At 51.5% G+C, this 17,957-nt stretch overlaps 5 protein-coding genes across 5 annotated transcripts; 2 read left to right on the plus strand and 3 right to left on the minus strand.

Annotated features, from left to right (window-relative positions):
• Positions 1–943: 943 nt before the first annotated feature.
• On the plus strand, positions 944–3,103 carry Z518_09526 (uncharacterized protein; the record flags this gene model as incomplete). The annotated part of the gene is made up of 1 exon (XM_013413481.1): positions 944–3,103. One exon carries the CDS (start codon positions 944–946, stop codon positions 3,101–3,103), a length of 2,160 nt encoding a protein of 719 aa, XP_013268935.1.
• A 975-nt stretch (positions 3,104–4,078) lies between these two features.
• Z518_09527 (uncharacterized protein) lies at positions 4,079–9,298 on the plus strand (the record flags this gene model as incomplete). Its single annotated transcript, XM_013413482.1, has 1 exon — positions 4,079–9,298. One exon carries the CDS (start codon positions 4,079–4,081, stop codon positions 9,296–9,298), a length of 5,220 nt encoding a protein of 1,739 aa, XP_013268936.1.
• A 606-nt stretch (positions 9,299–9,904) lies between these two features.
• Positions 9,905–11,233, minus strand: Z518_09528 (uncharacterized protein; the record flags this gene model as incomplete). The annotated part of the gene is made up of 1 exon (XM_013413483.1): positions 9,905–11,233. One exon carries the CDS (start codon positions 11,231–11,233, stop codon positions 9,905–9,907), a length of 1,329 nt encoding a protein of 442 aa, XP_013268937.1.
• Positions 11,234–11,606: 373 nt separating this feature from the next.
• Z518_09529 (uncharacterized protein) lies at positions 11,607–12,356 on the minus strand (the record flags this gene model as incomplete). The annotated part of the gene is made up of 2 exons (XM_013413484.1): positions 11,607–12,109; positions 12,167–12,356. 2 exons carry the CDS (start codon positions 12,354–12,356, stop codon positions 11,607–11,609), a joined length of 693 nt encoding a protein of 230 aa, XP_013268938.1.
• Positions 12,357–13,799: 1,443 nt separating this feature from the next.
• Z518_09530 (carbamoyl-phosphate synthase arginine-specific large chain) lies at positions 13,800–17,452 on the minus strand (the record flags this gene model as incomplete). Its single annotated transcript, XM_013413485.1, has 3 exons — positions 13,800–13,907; positions 13,960–17,006; positions 17,110–17,452. 3 exons carry the CDS (start codon positions 17,450–17,452, stop codon positions 13,800–13,802), a joined length of 3,498 nt encoding a protein of 1,165 aa, XP_013268939.1.
• Between the last annotated feature and the right edge of the window lie 505 nt (positions 17,453–17,957).

Raw genomic sequence — 17,957 nt, forward strand, 5'->3', positions numbered from 1 at the left:
GGAGCTTGTCGTTCCTTGCAGGCAACTGTGGTTATTTCCGGGATAAGGCGAGTGCAGGATTCATTCGGTCGTCCAAAGGGTGCAGAGTCAGATATCATAATGTGTCTGGTGAACGTTGCCATACAAACCCTGACCCGCTAGTTCACGATACTTCGAGATGACGAGCAGAAGCCTCGGGGTGGGATGGAGGGGCACAAGCAAGCATCACCACCACTGGCACCGCAAACCGTCGTGATCTAACCTAAGTATGACGTCAATCTGGGATATTTTGTATTCCAATGTGAAGTTATCTGGGCGGACTAAGAGGGCCACTTCATTCTTCAGAGGACGTGGGAGGCAGCCGTGGCCTGAAATGGGAACCTTCGGAGGATCTACACAAGCGGGAGCTATCTTTAACCGGCGGGCTCGTCGCTGGGTCATCCCTGGCTTTTGGAGTGATAGTCTGAAAGGACTTCCCAGAATGGCCATGTCAGCCAGAGATTTGTTAACGCATCAAGTAATCCCCTCCAGGATCCAGGTGAAATCGTAGTCATGGACGGCATATCAGTTGTAGAAGCTGTATTATTGTGACTTCGCTTTGGGAGGATTGATTTCGTGACATGCCCGGATGATTTGAGACCAGATGGCGCCTCATTACATTGCCCTAGACGGATAGATACCTAATCGAGCAAATCTGGGGTAGAAATTAGGGAGGGGGGGTTGTGGCTCAACTTGACGGAGGCGGCATCCGACTTGGTGGCGGAAAGTGGCGCAGGCGCAGTGCCAAGCTTCCAGAGACTTCAACAAATCCGGAGCGAGACCTCATCACCCGACATTCCCTAGTATCAGTATGCCTCAGTCACAACTCATCGACTCTCACTCCTCCTAGCTCTTCGGGAACGGCGACGTCCTGTAGATAGCATAAATGTTATCTTAGAGTGGTTTGTCCGACAATGTTAGCACCATGGTCACCAATGGAGGCGAGAAGAGGACCACACCGGCTGGGAACGGGTCGTACGATCCGTATGCCCTGCCCGACTTTGAGACCGATTTCATCGACCGTGCCGATCTCGCTAGCTTCGCCGCAGCTCTGACCGCTCCCGCTACGGAGCCAGTCACCGCCCTCAACGACTGGGGCCCGGTCCGCCAAAGGGTCAAAAGGAACCGAGTTCGAGGCCAAACTCCAAGACGGTCCAAAGATGAAACCAGGGAGGGCATTGTCTACACCATTCTGTACTACCCTTTGCTGTTCATCGTCTGCGGTTGGATAGCTTTTCTTTTCATTATCTACAACCTGACGCGCTTCTACATCTACGTCTACGAACACGTGTTTTCCTGGACCGGGCAACGAGAAATCCTTCGGAGGCGCCTACAACAAGCAAATACGTACCAAGAGTGGCAGGCCGCAGCGCATGACCTTGACAAGTACTTGGGAAACGAAGAGTGGAAGCAGTCTGACCCTTACTCGTACTATAACCACCAAACAGTCAAGAAAGTTACTGCACAACTTGCCGAGCTTCAGCAAAAGGTCCAGGCCGAAGCCATCAAACGACATGGTGGCAGCTCAGACAGTTTTACCGCTTTGGAAGAACTGAAATCTCTCCTTGAAAGCTGTGTCAAGAACAATTTCGTTGGTATTGAAAATCCTCGCTTGTATAGTGAGACGTATATTGGCACCAAGGAGTTAATCCAATCTTTTGTTGATCAGGTTGAGAAATGCCTCAAAATCGTTCTCAATAGTGAACGCATCTCCAATGATGACAAGGTGGTCTTTTTCCGACACCTGGAGCTCAACTACGGCCGGACTGCCCTCTGTCTATCTGGGGGAGCCACCTTTGCCTATTATCATTTTGGAGTCATCAAAGCGCTGCTCGACGCGGGGGAACTGCCAGAAATCATCACTGGTACTTCCGGAGGCGCTCTGGTGGCGGCGTTGGTGGCTACCAGAACGGATGAAGAATTGAAACAGCTCTTGGTGCCGGCGCTTGCATACCGGATCAATGCGTGTCATGAGGGATTTCGGACATGGATTCGCAGATGGTGGCGGACTGGTGCTCGGTTCGACTCCCTTGATTGGGCCATGCAATGCAGCTGGTTTTGTCGGGGGTCGCTGACCTTTCGGGAAGCATACGAGAGAACTGGCCGCGTCTTGAACGTGTCGTGCGTTCCGTCCGACCCTCATTCGCCCACGCTCTTGAACAATCATATCACCAGTCCAGATTGCGTCATCTGGTCGGCTGTCCTCGCTTCCGCAGCGGTGCCCGGGATTCTCAATCCGATTGTTCTCATGGGCAAAACAAGAGATGGCTCATTGGTCCCGTACTCGTTTGGTAACAAATGGAAAGATGGAAGCTTGCGTACCGATATACCTTTAAAGGCACTCAACATCCACTTCAACGTCAACTTTTCTATTGTGTCACAGGTCAATCCTCACATCAACCTATTTTTCTTCGCGCCCCGAGGTTCGCCAGGTCGACCTGTGACGCATCGCAAAGGCCGGGGCTGGCGAGGGGGATTCCTGGGCTCTACCATTGAAACATCAGTCAAGCTCGACCTCCAGAAATATCTGAAGATTCTGCGACATCTCGAGTTGCTACCGAGGCCGATGGGACAGGATTGGAGCCAGATTTGGCTGCAACGGTTCTCCGGAACCGTCACGATCTGGCCGAAGACTACCGCCAGTGACTTTTGGAACATTCTCAGTGACCCGAGCCCAAAACGGTTGGACCGGATGATTCGAGTTGGTCAGCGCAGCTGTTGGCCTCGGATCAGATTCATCTCAAATCGCATGAAGGTTGAAAGGGTCATTCTGGAAGGATTGAGGAAAGGAGGGCCAGTAGATGACAACCGTGACGTTCTAAACTCAGTCCTTGAGCGCCAGGCCCAACAGGCTCTCCTCCACGGGCGGAGGCGACCTGACGACGGTATTTCGTCGATGGAGCAGATGCCTCTTGCACCGACGCCGCAATCGCCACGGAGGCATAGCACCATTCTAGAGGAACTTACGCGACAAGCCTCGGTCCTTTGGCATGACGACGGCCCAACAGAAGGAGAGGAGGATGCGGTGAGCACCGACGAGGGGGAGGACGAGGCCATTATAGGGCCTGCGACGGAGACGCTGTGATTATGACGACATATATCATTAGAATGGGACCAGGCCATTATCCTAAATGAGCATTGCGTAGAAACGCATGGATTGCATACAACTTCATGCTGTTGTGGATGTTGAATGGCATATCACGTGATTGACAAAAGTACGTTTGTGCGGAGAGCGGCGATGGAATGCTGAGATGCACCGACGACAAGGTTCTGGATTTCCCGCGAGGCTCAACCGAGATCTGACGTCGATCTTGCGGCGGCTCGTTCACGGGAATCTAAATTTCTACATTTTTTCGTCGGCGTGGTACGGGCTCGGTCTGAGCCCGGAGCCTGTATAAACTCGATACGTAGTGTCGCGTAGTCCTCCGGCACCGTTTCCGCGTATATTTGAGCCCCTGATACGTCGAGATGGTGGTTGTGACAATATATTGATATTTGATGCTTGGATGTGCTGCAGAGGAGGAAATCTTCTGCTCGTTGGATGGCGCAGCGTCTGGGCACATCATTGGTTAGGAGCGCATAAAAGTGGGGCACAGTCCAGTCTTGGCACCCAGATTGCGCCCCGAGACTGAGAAACACGCCCTCAGTACGGGAGAACGACTGTGAGTAACTACGGGCATTCAGCGATCAAGAAAGTCTTTATCCCATCACTTGCTCTGCTCTCGTCCCCTTCACCAACCTACCCTCCATCGGACTTGCAGCACCGGGCATCGGACCACATTCACTCGTTCCAACAAACAGCCCTCCTGTCCAACCGCGACCTCTAACCACGCCGCTGACGGACGCGCCCAACCGCAGGCTTCTCAATAGCCACTCATCATCATCACCATCAATTCTGCGCGCAGCATCATTCTGCGCAGACAATCGCAATCGAACATCCTAATCCATCACGATCATCTTCGTGATGCTGTTTTCTTCCTCGCCTTAGAAATCCCGAACTAGGTCACCCCTCGCACACTTCATCCCTGTTGCACAATCGAGAACTTGGCAGCCTATCACCATGCCTGGTTACCGAGGGTCGAAGAGAACCCTCGAGGAGATCGCGATGCAAGAGGACTCGGACGATGAAGACTACGATGACAAAGCCCCCGGCCCTTCGAGATCGCGCGCGACGAGATCCAGACGACATAGTGCTCCAGCCCGTAAGAAGCGACGCCGGGGATACAAAGGCTCCGATGTCGACAGCGACGATGATGAGCTGCTATCCGACGAGGAAGATTCTTTCGATGATGGGTCGGAAGAAGAGGAGATCGAGACGAACGAGAGAGGAAGACCTGTTCGACAGAGCACCAAGAAGGCTGTCAAGTATGAAGAAGAAGACACAGAAGAAGATGAGCTGTCACGGACGACTTCAGAAGAATCCGAGACTCCAAAAGCCAAAAAGAACTCCAAAAAGCTAATTATTACCCTCAAGACCGGTGGCACGCCTGCTCGGCCTACTCGCAACCTGAGGAACAGAAGTGGAAGCTACGGTGGCAAACAACCCTCCAGCTCGTCAGCTCCACATCCTGCGGCTACGAGAAGGAGCAGTCGTCTCTCGCATGACGAGGAGGAGCCCGTGATAGCGTTGACCAATTCAGGTAATCATGTCGAGGTGGTTCGAGCTGGCTCTCGAGATCCGGAGGGTATTCCCTCCAGAGTAATGAAAGGGGGAAAGGGCCTCAAATACCCATCAAAGAGCACTATTGATGAAGAGTCAGAACAGTTGCCGAATGAAGAGGAAGAAGGTGAGGAAGAGCTGGAGATCAAAGCTTCACAACATGAAGTTCTCGACAGTGATCCTCAAACCATGGAAGAAGGCGCCGAAGCCCTCCCCAAAGTCGCCTCCAATATCTTCGACGTTGCAGAGGCCGAGAGTGATGGTGACTTTGCCGGCAATGAAGCGCCTGCCACTCAGGAAGAAGAAGAGGACGAGGACGATGTAGTGCCGCGCCGAGGACGATTAACGCGTGGGTCATCCAAGAGACAAGCAGAGTCGCCTGAATTCGAACCAGACGATTTGCCGAAGCGCTTGCGTGGCCGTTCTCTGAGGAGTGGCACAAAAGCGGCTTCGGGGAGTCGCCGACGCAAAGCCCAAGATGAAAGTAGCGACTTCGACCCAGAGGAAGAACAGGCCAACCAGGACGACATGTCGAGCTCTAGCGAGTCGAACGCATCGCCTCGCAAAAAGAGTCGTGGCGATGACGACTACGAAAGCAGTAACAACGGCCGAAGATCAACTCGGCTTCGCAGCAAGGCTGCGTCCCGTCAACGATCCGAAGCCAGTGATCTCGAGGAGGAACTTGCAGCCGAAGTGGCGGACCTAAAGCGCGACGGAAAGAAACCGAGACATCCCAGAGAAGAGATTGTATTCGAACCTCGAGGACCTCGAGGACGACGTGGTGGAAAGAAACCAAACTACGATCTACTCCGAAATCTTGTCCCCATTGAGGACGAGGAAGAGCCGGCACCGTCTCCGTCGCAAAGACCTCGCAAGCCCGGTGCTGGCAGCTGGCAGCGAAGTTTATTCAACACCTATGGTCCTTTTGGAGGAGCGGGCGGTCTGACACCAGTGCTTGGAGGTGGTCCTCAGGGCGCAAGAGCTCAAGGTGGTGTCGATTCCGATAGCAGTGACGATGAAGTCATGAAGCAACCCAAGGCTATTGGTGGCACGGTCGGAATGACTCCCACCACGGCCGGAGGCTTCAACATGTTTCCCCAAACACTCAATGCCGACGCCCCCCAGGCCGCTGCCGCCGGAACTCCAGCCAATCTAGGGAAGATCAAAGACAAGAATGCCCTTGCAGATGCTGACCCTCTCGGAGTCGATCAGAATGTGAACTTCGACAGCGTCGGTGGTTTACAAGGACACATCGATCAGTTGAAAGAGATGGTTGCACTGCCTTTGCTCTATCCTGAGATTTTCATGCGATTCAAGATCACACCTCCGCGTGGTGTCCTCTTCCATGGTCCGCCCGGAACAGGTAAGACGCTGTTGGCCAGGGCTTTGGCAACGAGTGTCAGCTCTCAAGGCCGCAAAGTCACTTTCTATATGCGCAAGGGTGCTGATGCGTTGAGCAAATGGGTGGGGGAAGCCGAAAGACAACTCCGTTTACTTTTCGAAGAAGCCCGGAAGAATCAGCCGAGCATAATCTTCTTCGATGAGATTGACGGTCTCGCTCCTGTTCGCTCGAGCAAGCAGGAGCAAATTCATGCATCCATCGTCTCTACGTTGTTGGCTTTGATGGATGGCATGGATGGGCGAGGGCAAGTCATTGTCATAGGTGCAACCAACAGACCTGATTCAATCGATCCGGCTTTGAGAAGACCTGGGAGATTTGATCGAGAGTTCTATTTCCCTCTTCCAGACACTGAGGCACGACGAGCCATCATCGACATACATACCCGGGGCTGGGATCCACCGTTGCCTTCCGCTATCAAGGATGAATTAGCGGAATTGACCAAAGGTTATGGTGGAGCAGACTTGCGAGCATTGTGTACAGAAGCGGCGCTAAATGCAGTGCAGCGGCGGTATCCACAAATCTACAATTCGACTCAGAAGCTTGTCATCGATCCCAAGACGATCGAGGTCACGCCAAAGGACTTTATGATTTCCATCAAAAAGATGACCCCTTCCTCGGAGCGATCGACGTCTTCCAGTGCTTCTCCTCTCCCACCCAGCGTGGCACCATTATTACGGCAGCAGCTGAATCAAATACAACAGCTCCTAGCCGAAGTCCTGCCACAGAGGAAGAAATTGACGGCGTTGGAAGAAGCTCAGTTTGAAGACGTGGCGGATGGTCACAGTTTCGGCAGGGAGAAAATGCAACAGGCCTTCGAAACGATCCGGATTTTCCGTCCTCGACTTCTTATACACGGAAAAGTGGGCATGGGTCAGCAATATCTTGCTGGGGCTTTACTCCACCATTTTGAAGGGCTTCATGTGCAAGCTTTTGACCTTCCTACATTGTTGAGTGATACGACAAGCTCACCGGAATCAACTGTCATCAGGCTCTTCTCGGAAGTGAAAATGCACAAGCCTAGTGTCATCTACATTCCCAATGTTCAAGAATGGTACAACATGGTCGGTCCAACCGTGATTTCGACCTTCTTGGGGCTGTTGAGATCCATCAAACCGACCGATCCGGTTCTCCTGCTTGGATTTGTGGAAGGCGAGCCAGCCGACATTGACGAAAGTATGCGACGCGAGTTGTTTGGATATTCCAAGAAGAATCAATTCGAATTAAGGCAATCGACTCATGCGGAGCGATTTGAATTCTTCAGCAGTGTCAAAGGATACATTCGGACGGCACCTGATGATTTCCCCGACCCCGAAAATCGGAAGAAGCGTCCTTTTGAACAGCTCGAAGTTGCACCTCCTGAACCCGAAAAACCTGCACCCCCATTGACGAAGGAAGAGCTCAAAGCACAGAAAAAAAGAGATCGCCAAACGCTCAATATGCTGAAGATCCGCCTTCAACCTATCATGGATCAAATCCGAACCAAGCATAAGAAATTCCGCACGGGCGTTATTGACGAAGGCCAAATTCGTTATCTGTATGATGAAGCTGACCCGGGTACTGTCACTTCCGACCTCCACACCGAGATCTTGGCTAGGGCATCCTTTCGGCCTTTTGAAATTGGTAAAGATGCCCACGGTGTACCTGGTTTGGTTGATCAGGCAAATGGCAAATTCTACTACAATCTCGATTCTGTGACAATTGAGAAACGTTTGAGTAATGGGTACTACAAACGACCCAAGGATTTCTTGGCCGATATCAAACGCTTGGCCAAAGATGCCAGGGCCATCGGTGACGAAGACCGATTACTGAAAGCAAACGAGCTTTTGGCTAATGTCGAGGTCGATATTGGATCCATTGAACTGGGTGAACCGGCGTTAACTGCAGAATGTGAACGCGTTTATCAACGTGAGCTGGAGAGGGAGAAAGAAGCTCTGGAGAAGACTCGAACTACGAATGATCAAAGCAAGGACATGCCTCCGCCTCCGATCGTGTCAAATGTACCACATGGAAATGCTTCAGGCCCTTCAACATTGACCAACTCCACAGGGCCAATCTTACTTGGTGAGCCGATGCAGCGGAAATACGATTTTGTTCAACGGCTGGCTCCAACCGCGCAACAAGCAAATTCATCGACTTCGCTGGTCACCAATGGGATACATTTGAGTCATCATGAATCGGGTGATCGTGAATTGACCAACGGATCCCACTCCAATCAAGGTGGGCATGACGCCGATGCGGAAGGAGATACCCCCATGGGTGGTGTTGATTCACATCTAACTTCAAATGAAAAGAGCAACGAGACAGAGAAGACACGTACGACAAGCTCTTTCGGTAACCGTGAATCTGCCCAACCAAGGCCGTTCCATTCGTACACAGCCCCTTCACAACGTTTATTGAAGGAGTCCGGCATGTCTGCCCCTCGTTCTCAAACAGGACCGTTTACCCCCATGCCCCATGGAAGTTCAGCCGCCGAGTTCCAAAACGATGCAAGCACTACGCAGTCGACAACCGAAAAGAAAGTCTCTTCCGGCGAGATAGCAGAGCAAGGAAATCATCAGGATATGGGCCCCAATCTGTTTCTTTTTGACGAGAGGCGATCTGCAGGAGGTAGCCAGATCCCGTCTACCCAAGGTACGCGCTGCCCGTCGTTTTTCAATTATCGTGTTCCCCGTTACGTGCCCTCAATGCGGACAAAAGATATCATTGGTCTAATCGTCAACTCAGGTACTACCCAATACTCACAACTTTCGGCAGGTGTGCAATCTCAGCCTACAGGTGCTGGACATACTCGACCGTCTTCATCCCAAGGTCAAGGTATGGGTCAAGGTCAAAGCCAAGCGCAACAGGACCGACTTTCCCAGCCCCCGACCGAGACCCGCCATCCCAGCGGCCAGTACCAGATCCAAGACTTACTTAACCCCTCCACCTCACCTCCTCTTACCTCTGCTCCTCGCCCGAATCTTATTCAAGTCGAGCAACGCAGCCTCGATAATTTCCATGCCGATATCACGGACAAGACATCCGGCCTCTCCGTCGAACAGCTCGAACAAGTCAATTCGGTGCTTATGGACACGTTGTGGAAGACGCGTGGCAGCTGGGATCGTGCCGCCGTGCTCGTCCAAGTCTCGGACGCCTTCAACGATGTCCTCAGCGACATGGCCGACGCGGGCCAGGAGTTTGCGCCCGGCAGTTGGGGGAGGAAGAGCCGTGACTCGTGACTTTTGATTCAAGATGAAATTCGAGGCTGAATGAGCGATAGAAAAGAAAAAGGGGTTTGGCGCATTGCGTTTTGGACTTTGGACTAAAGATGAACTATGCCAATGATGACGGCTGGAGGAGGGGTTTCACGCTTGGTCTGCCTTGCCTTGCGTTGCATTGAACTGGACCGGACTGTATTGTGTGGAGAATAATGAGAAAATAAATTCAAACGTAGACGGGTCGTGTATTTCTGCACGTGCGTATACTGTACCTATCCAAGGACCTGGCTTACCGGTAAAGGGAACTTGGAAATGAAATGATATGTCGAGAAGACCACTGTATCTTGGAATTTGGACGTAAATAATCTTTTTTCTGCAGGCTCTCTTTCACTTTTGGGTCTTAGTCTTTGTTCTTTTGCTTTTCCGGTTCCATTTCGGTCGCTTCCTGCCTTTACCCTTATTCTTCTCGTTGGGGGGTTTGGGGGCGGGCCTGCGTATCCATTCGATTCTATTCCATCTATTTATTATTTCCAATCACTCCGACACGATGCTATAGAAAGCGCTGTCACTAACACAAATTGCGATCTCGTCTTTAGCCTTTTCAATACATCATCGTCATCTCCATCATCAACTCGTCTTTGATTTCCGCTGTTTCGCATTCACGTTATTGCTGGGCAAAGCATAGAGTCCACCGCCGACGAAGACGAGGGCCGCGCCAACGACGACACCTAGCGGCAGCGTGTTGCCAAAGAGCCAAATGCTGAGAACCAGGCTGGCGAGTTTGCGGATGTTCAGCACGATGCTGACAGTGAGCGAGCTGGATTGCGCAGAGAGTCGATTTACGCCGATGATGCAGAGCAGTTGGGTCATGGCGTTTAAGAGGAGTAAGAGGACCGGGCGTGGAATGTGGATGTTCACTGGTAGATAAGGGAGTGAAGAGAGCGGCGATGAAGGGGTAATTGGAGGGAGAAGTTTCGGCCGTTTTGGCATGGATGTCGAGTTTGCAGTGAACCAGGATGTTGTTGTAGTGAGGCCCCTGCCCGTATTGCTGCTGAAGCTGGAGACGGCGGTCACGTTGGCAAATTCCTGCATTAGTGGTTTCGCCTGGCTCGCGAAGAAGGGGAGAGACATGGCGTGGCTGTAGAAGAGGGTTTCAGCTGTGATGGCTCCGGACCGGCCGTGGGTCGAGTACATGTCGTCGGCGAACAAGCCCATACATGCTGACAAGAGAAGAGCCGATGCCAGCAGGGCAAATCCCGGGGCTTGGGAAGATATTGCTGACAGCGCTGCCCTAGATGTGAGTTTGGTGTCCATTGTCTGGTGATCGATCTGGGCTTCCGTCTCGGCTTGTTTCGACCACGCGTCTGATATCGCGGCGAGGACCACGCCGGCGAAGAGAAGAATCACCGCGATGACTCTCTGCGCTGGGTATTTCTTGCCACCCCATATTCTCCCCACTGCCATTGTGGTAACGGGCCCGGCGGACCGCAGGATGATGTGTAAGGGGATGCTGATGCGGTATTTGAATGCCATGTTGTTCAGGATATTAACGCTGAGGAAGTAGGCGGTGTAGATGATCCATTTGCGCAGGGGAATGGCACGTTCGCGAAGGTAGAAATTCCGCCATCCGCGCGAATACGAGAGGTGCTGTGGCGCAGTCGCGGCGGCCACGAGGAGGAATTGGAAAGCCGTGATCAATGGGCCTGAGGAGGGAGAAGCGTGAATTAACGATTCCAAAGTGTAGACATTGGAGCAACAGCCGCCGAAGATGAGAACTAGAGTCGGAGCCCAAATCTGGAGGAGAGACACGGTTTGGGTCGCCGTCGATGTGTGTGAAGTTTGAGGCTTTGCAGTCCTGTCTTGAGAGATCTGGCCATTGGGGTTCTGACCATATTTCTCTTTCTTGCCCTTCCGACGGCTGCTAGTAGATCTTGAGGGTTGGTTCGGAGGATTCATGACGGAAAATGATGGGTTCAGGGGCCCGTCGGTAGTTCTGGTCACCGCCGGCTTAGCCTTGCCATTATCACGAGTTCTTCTGCCTGTGATCGATCGATGTACAGCATAAGCAAGTGTGAGGAATCAGACGCAGGGAGTTGAGGCGCAGCGGTGCGCGAGAATGCGCCGTCCTTTACAATGCTACTCATCAGGGGGGGCAAGTCAAGCGAGAGACCGCCGTTGGAGATGGTCAGCCTCGTCAGCCTTGTCAGGCACCGGCACAAGACGTGGATGCATTCATTGCTGATTGACTCTCGTCCACAAATTTTACAACCCATGGCACCTGTTTATGCCAGATACACGACCACCAAATCACAAACCTCGTCATCCATCTCTACTTCTTCTCCCAGAAAAGGTTTATTTCTTCACCTTGAAGCCAGTCCGCCATGGCCTTGTACATATCGTACCAACCCTTATTACCAGCGTTGGGCAAATCGTTCAAGATGGGGTGACCCAGGCTGTTCTGGGCAACCGCCAGGTACTTGTATCCTTCGGTATATTTATCCAGCTCTTCCTTGGAGAAAGTAGGTACAGTCCTGCCATCCACCGGGATCATCTTGTCTTTCTCATAGAAGAGCTTGACGAATTGAGCCTTCCACTCGCCATCTTCGATCTTGCAGAAGAAAATGAATCGGCAATCGCATTCAATATCGACGGGGATACCTTGGATGGTGAATCGTTGTGTGATGGTGGCCTTCATCTTACCGACGCCGCGTTGTTTGGCCAGGTTCACGTTGGCGAGAGTACCATTCTCACGGTGCATGATGAAGTCGCCATTGGCTCGGCCTTTGATCGACACGGCAATAAAATCTTCAATGGACAGACCTCCCGACCACGCTGTCAGTTCACATTGTTAGCCCGGCTCTTCTCCATCTGGTGGACAAGGGGACAGACTGGTCCAGACATATGCGCCCTCCTTGGTGAACAGGCTGCGATAGTTCTTCCATTCCGAGGCATCACGGTAGACGGGCCAGCCCTTGCATAGTTCAGTGATGCAGTATCTGGCAAGGATTTCCTCGGTGCTGCCGTTGATGTGGCTGGTAACGACGGGCTCGCTTTCCTCGGCAGGGACGTTGTAAACCATCTTGTCGACCTTTTGGAAGGGATGTCTACGTTTATTCCGACTTAGGGTGGGCTAGGGAAGGAAATATCTAGGAGGAAGCCGAATCTTGGAACGCTGCTCAGACGCAAGACCGAAATTTTTTTCTCCTCCGCTCGGGGGCTTATATACTTCCTCACCTTTACCCCATGACGAGATTTGTCGTGCGGAGGAGCAGTGCACGTATCGAGAGAGTTGGGAGCCGTACGAGTGCTCCGCGACGGCAGGCATTTTCGGTACGTGAGATTCTGGAGAGTCAGCCGAGCCGCAGCGTCCATCCACCAACCCCTGTGGCCATCTGCGCGACACCGCGGGGTGTTGTGGAGCCAACGAGTTAGAGGCAAAGGATGCGAGAACGTCAGATGGATGGAAAAAGAAAGGAGCATTGAAGTCGAGGGTGTTGAAGGCATGAGGGGGCACCTGGTGGCGCCTTTCTGGATTGGGATGCTTCGGATAGGGATACGGCAAGTCATCCACAGCCTCATCTGAACAGAAACGACAATTCCCTTGCATCAGACTTATTCCGAATTCCGAAATTCGTATCCCGGCATGATCAGGATTACCGTTCGATTCCGGGTTGACATTTGATTAACTAGTCAATAGAGGATGTACAGGTGTTCCAGTTCAGATTGCCTCTGCTAAAGGCAGTCTTTCCCCTACTATTTTGCTTATTGTTTCGGTCCGGTACCAGCGCCCACCTACGAAGCGACAAAACCCTTCTTGCCTTTCCCCCTTTGCGACGACAGCCTCACCAGACTGGACTTCTCTTAGAGAGGAGCTAAATCATAAATAACGACCAAGGATGGCAGCCCTAAGCGCCGCTTTGTCGGGAAAAGCACGTGATCCTTTCAACTCATGCAATATAAAATCTCGTGCGCTGCAGTTTCATCCTTCAAAACCTACTCTCGAGGCATCGATTTACCTCTGACCGGTGCTGTTCTCTCTATTCTGACATATTGAAATTTAATTATGCCTCATCAACCTGATGATGTGGTCTCAAGGAAGGCACAGTCGTGACTTTCCCCAAGATGGCTATAGAATCTCTCCCAATTGCCTGTGAGGCTTCACAGCTAAGCGCTGAACCTTCTCACCGGCCATCCCGATGAAACATCTTGAGTTTCAAAGGTTTCTAAGTCCCCGCTTGCAGGAAACCAAAGGAATTATCGGAGAGAATTCGATCCTCCACGGCAAACATGGGATACATGGCTTCACTACCACGAACTTTGGTGTTGTATAAGCATCATCCGTTTTGTTTATCCTTTCCAAATCAATTCAACCACCTGAGAACACGATAGTCCGTCGAAATTCCACTGCATCGCAAATGACCATGACTAGCATAACCGCGCCAGCCATTTTAGCTTTCCGCTCAAAAACGCTGTATGTTAATAATATCGTCCTCCGTCTCTTTTGCTCCGACCCGCAACCCGGCTACATCATTTTCGACCCGGCGAACTCACTCCAACTCTTTACTTCGGAAGGGATGCCCTCTTGTCGGGGTAGTTTGGCATTCATGCATTGAGCAAATAGTAAAGCCGTCTGTAGGATTTGATTAGTTCACGACCAACGAGAGGCGGAATAGAGAACTTACCTTGGGCTCCATAAACAAGGGCACACCAAAGTCCACCGCATTCCTTCTCATCACATAGTCTTCATCCATCAACGTCTTCCCCCGACTCTTGGCGATGTTGAATACTCCTTTAATGTCGTATTTCTGGAACACCTTCCGAAGCTCATTTTTATCCGTCTTGGGGAACTCGATCACTTCGATGGAGGCGCCGGATTTCTCCAAGTGCTGCTTGACATCCTGACTCGCCGCGTAGAATTTATAACCCAGTGGTTGAAGATATTCCACAATCTGGGGTAGTTCCGGAAGTTCTGTTGATCCCCCAAGAAGAATACCCTCGCCAGGTTCAGGAATGCGGAAGTTCATGGTCGACTGCAATGAAGCCCAGTATGCCTCAACTAGATCTTTACCAAAGCAAGCGATTTCTCCCGTGCTGCTCATCTCGACACCCAAGAACGGGTCGGCTCCCGCCAGTCGAGTCCAGGAGAATTGCGGAACCTTGGTAGCAAGATAATCGCGCTTTTGCGCCATGAGGTCCCGAGGTTGAGGCACATTTCGACCCACCAATGCCCTAGTCGCTACATCGATGAAATTTGTTCCCAGGACTTTGCTAACGAAGGGGAATGACCGTGAAGCGCGAAGATTACACTCAATGACCTTGAGAGCAGGTTCTTCTCCAGGGACTTCGGCCTTGATGATTTGCATGTTGAAGGGGCCGGTGATGTTCCAAGCCTTTGCCACTTTCTGGGCGATTTCCTTGAGCCGAGTCATCACGTTCTCGTCGAGATTGGCTGGAGGAAGAATCAGGGTCGCATCACCAGAGTGGACGCCGGCGGCTTCGACGTGTTCAGACACAGCATGTAGAATCAACTCTCCTTGTGAAGCAACAGCGTCGACATCGATTTCTTGAGCGCCTTCAACGAATCTGGTAATGACGACAGGGTGATCGGGCGACACCGCAGAAGCCGACTCCAACTTATCTTTCAGCTCCGCCTGAGTGTGGATGACAGACATGGCGGCACCCGAAAGGACATAAGAGGGTCGAACCAAGACCGGGTAACCGACCGATTCGGCGAAAGATTCGGCATCAGCAACCGACGTCAATTCTTTCCAAGCCGGTTGATCTACTCCGATGGAGTCGAGAATCTGGGAGAATTTATGACGATCCTCAGCCTTGTCAATGTCTTTAGGGTTGGTACCCAGAACATCGGCTTTGCCTTCCTCTTGCAACCGAAGAGCGATGTTCTGAGGAAGTTGACCACCAACACTGACCACAACGCCGGAAGCATGTTCAAGCTCATAGATATCCATCACACGCTCATAGGAGAGCTCCTCAAAGTAGAGTTTGTCAGCGGTGTCGAAATCTGTCGAATACGTTTCCGGATTGTAGTTGATCATCACGGTCTTCTGTCCCATATTGCGCAAAGAGAGGGTGGCATTGACAGCACACCAATCGAATTCAACAGACGAGCCAATTCGATAAACACCCGATCCGAGGATGATAGTCCCGTGGTCGTCAAAAGTAACATCATGGGATGAAGCGTTGTAGGTCGTGTACAGGTAATTGGTATCGGCCGGGAATTCGGCCGCGAGGGTATCGATCTTCTTGACCCACGGTCGAATACCAAACTGCTGACGACGAGCACGAACTTCACTTTCCGTCGACCTCGCATACGTGGCAATCTGTTTGTCGGAGAAGCCTTGTTTCTTGGCTTTCAACATGAGTTCGTGTTTGATGCCAGACAGGGAGCCAATCTGTTGGATCTCAGTCATGGTGTCTTTCAGATTCTGTAACTTGTGAAGAAACCATTTGTCAATCTTGGTCATATCATGGATCTTTTCCACTGAATAATTTTCATGGATCATGGCTTGACCAACAGCTAGCCATCGTCTATCAGTAGGATTGCGAAGGGTCTCGTCCAAATCATCAAATTTATCACCCTGGAACCCCTCATATCTGGGATCGACCTGGCGGATAGCCTTCTGGAAGGATTCTTCAAAGGTTCGTCCAATGGCCATAACCTCTCCTACTGATTTCATGGCGCTGCCAATGTCTCGCTTCACGTGTTGGAATTTCGACAAATCCCATCGCGGGATCTTGACCACAATGTAGTCCAAACTCGGTTCGAAGTTCGCAGTGGTGGTCTTGGTCACTGCATTCGGTAGCTCGGGAAGGGTATGTCCCAGACCAATTTTCGCAGCAGTGTACGCAAGAGGGTATCCAGTAGCTTTGGATGCCAGAGCGGATGATCGAGAAAGACGAGCATTGACTTCAATAACTCGATAATCAAGGCCGTCGGGTTGCAGAGCGTACTGCACATTACATTCGCCTACGACTCCCAGATGTCGAACGATCTTGATAGCTGCCGTTCGAAGCATATGATACTCTTCGTCACTCAATGTTTGGCTGGGAGCCACCACAATACTGTCTCCCGTGTGGATGCCGAGTGGATCGAAGTTTTCCATGTTGCAAACGGTAATGCAGTTGTCTTCGGCGTCTCGAACGACTTCATATTCGACTTCCTTCCAGCCCTTGAGGGATTTCTCGACCAGGATCTGAGGAGACAGTGAAAGCGATCGCGAGGACAAGTTGCTCAATTCCTCTCGGTTGTTAGCAAAACCGGAGCCCAGACCTCCCAGAGCGTATGCTGAGCGAACAATAATGGGATAACCGACTTGCTCAGCAGCATCAAGAGCTTCATCCACAGTACTGACGGCGATAGACTGCGCAATAGGGATGTTGATCTCGTTGAGGGCCTTCGCAAACAGGTCTCGGTCCTCACTTGTCTCGAGCGTCTTGATGCTAGTTCCCAGAACCTTGACACCGTAGCGGTCAAATATACCCATCTTGTTCATCTTGACGCCCAGATTGAGGCCTGTTTGGCCACCAAATGTGAGAAGAATTCCATCGGGCTTCTCTCTTTCAATCACATAGGTCACGTACTCGGGAGTAACAGGCAGATAGTAGACCTCGTCGGCGAGCTTGTGGTCGGTTTGGATAGTGGCAATATTGGGGTTGACAAGGACAGAAGCAACTCCGGCTTCCTTGAGAGCTTTCAATGCTTGAGAGCCTATGCAAGAGTCAGCTCATTCGTGCTGCAAGGGTGTACATGGACTTTGGAGAAGCGAATGGTGTGGATACAAGGTACCCAATACTCGCTCACTTCAGCTCACCAGAATAGTCGAACTCTCCCGCTTGTCCAATACTGAGACCACCACTACCAATGACCAGGACCTTCTTGACATCCACTAAATTTTTCCCTGGCTCAACGACACCACTCTCCAAGTATGCCTCTTTGCGGGGAGCCTCCTGCACCGCTGCAGATCGCTTGGTCGAGCGACTGAATTTCCTGACCTGTTGCCACGAGGGCGCCTTAGGGCTCAAGAGATGTTGTCTGGTAGCAACAGCTGGAGCATTACGGGTACCAAACGCTCGGGGGGAGGGACGTGGCTTCGCGATGCTGTCTCGGAGCAGGATGCCACTGGCCTGGCGAAGAGCTCGAGCAGAAGCCGCCATTGCAGCAATGCACGAGCTACAAGCTGGTAGCTGCCAGAGGAAGAAGAGAAGTGCTACTAAGCTCCCTCACAGAAGATGTTCAGCACATTCGTACAAAGAGAGAACGTCGGGCCGGAGAAAATGGAGAAAGCAAAGAGACACTGAAAAAAGATGGCCCAAACAAACTTTGTGACTATGAATGCGGGAGCCAATGGATAATCTCCAAATCAAAGCACCACCTTCAAAATGCTCAGACGAGTGTCGGTGAGAGGAAGATGCCCAAATTCAGAGAAGTCGAAAGGGCTTAGAATAGATCAGTCAATCGGTCAACTCGAGAATTCAATTCTCTCTCGTTGGTGGCTGGTATGTATTCAGAGGACAAGTACTACTTCTACAGTATTGACCTGAGGACTTCTTTCCTCCTGCAATATGACCCGCGCAGCCCGTGAGAAACTCTCTGCCGGTCTTGCTGCATGAGAACCCAATTTTTTTTTTTTCTTTTTTTTTTTTTTTTTTTTTTTTTTTT

The sequence above is a fragment of the Rhinocladiella mackenziei genome (genome assembly GCF_000835555.1).
Source record: "Rhinocladiella mackenziei CBS 650.93 unplaced genomic scaffold supercont1.7, whole genome shotgun sequence".
NCBI lineage: Eukaryota > Fungi > Ascomycota > Eurotiomycetes > Chaetothyriales > Herpotrichiellaceae > Rhinocladiella > Rhinocladiella mackenziei.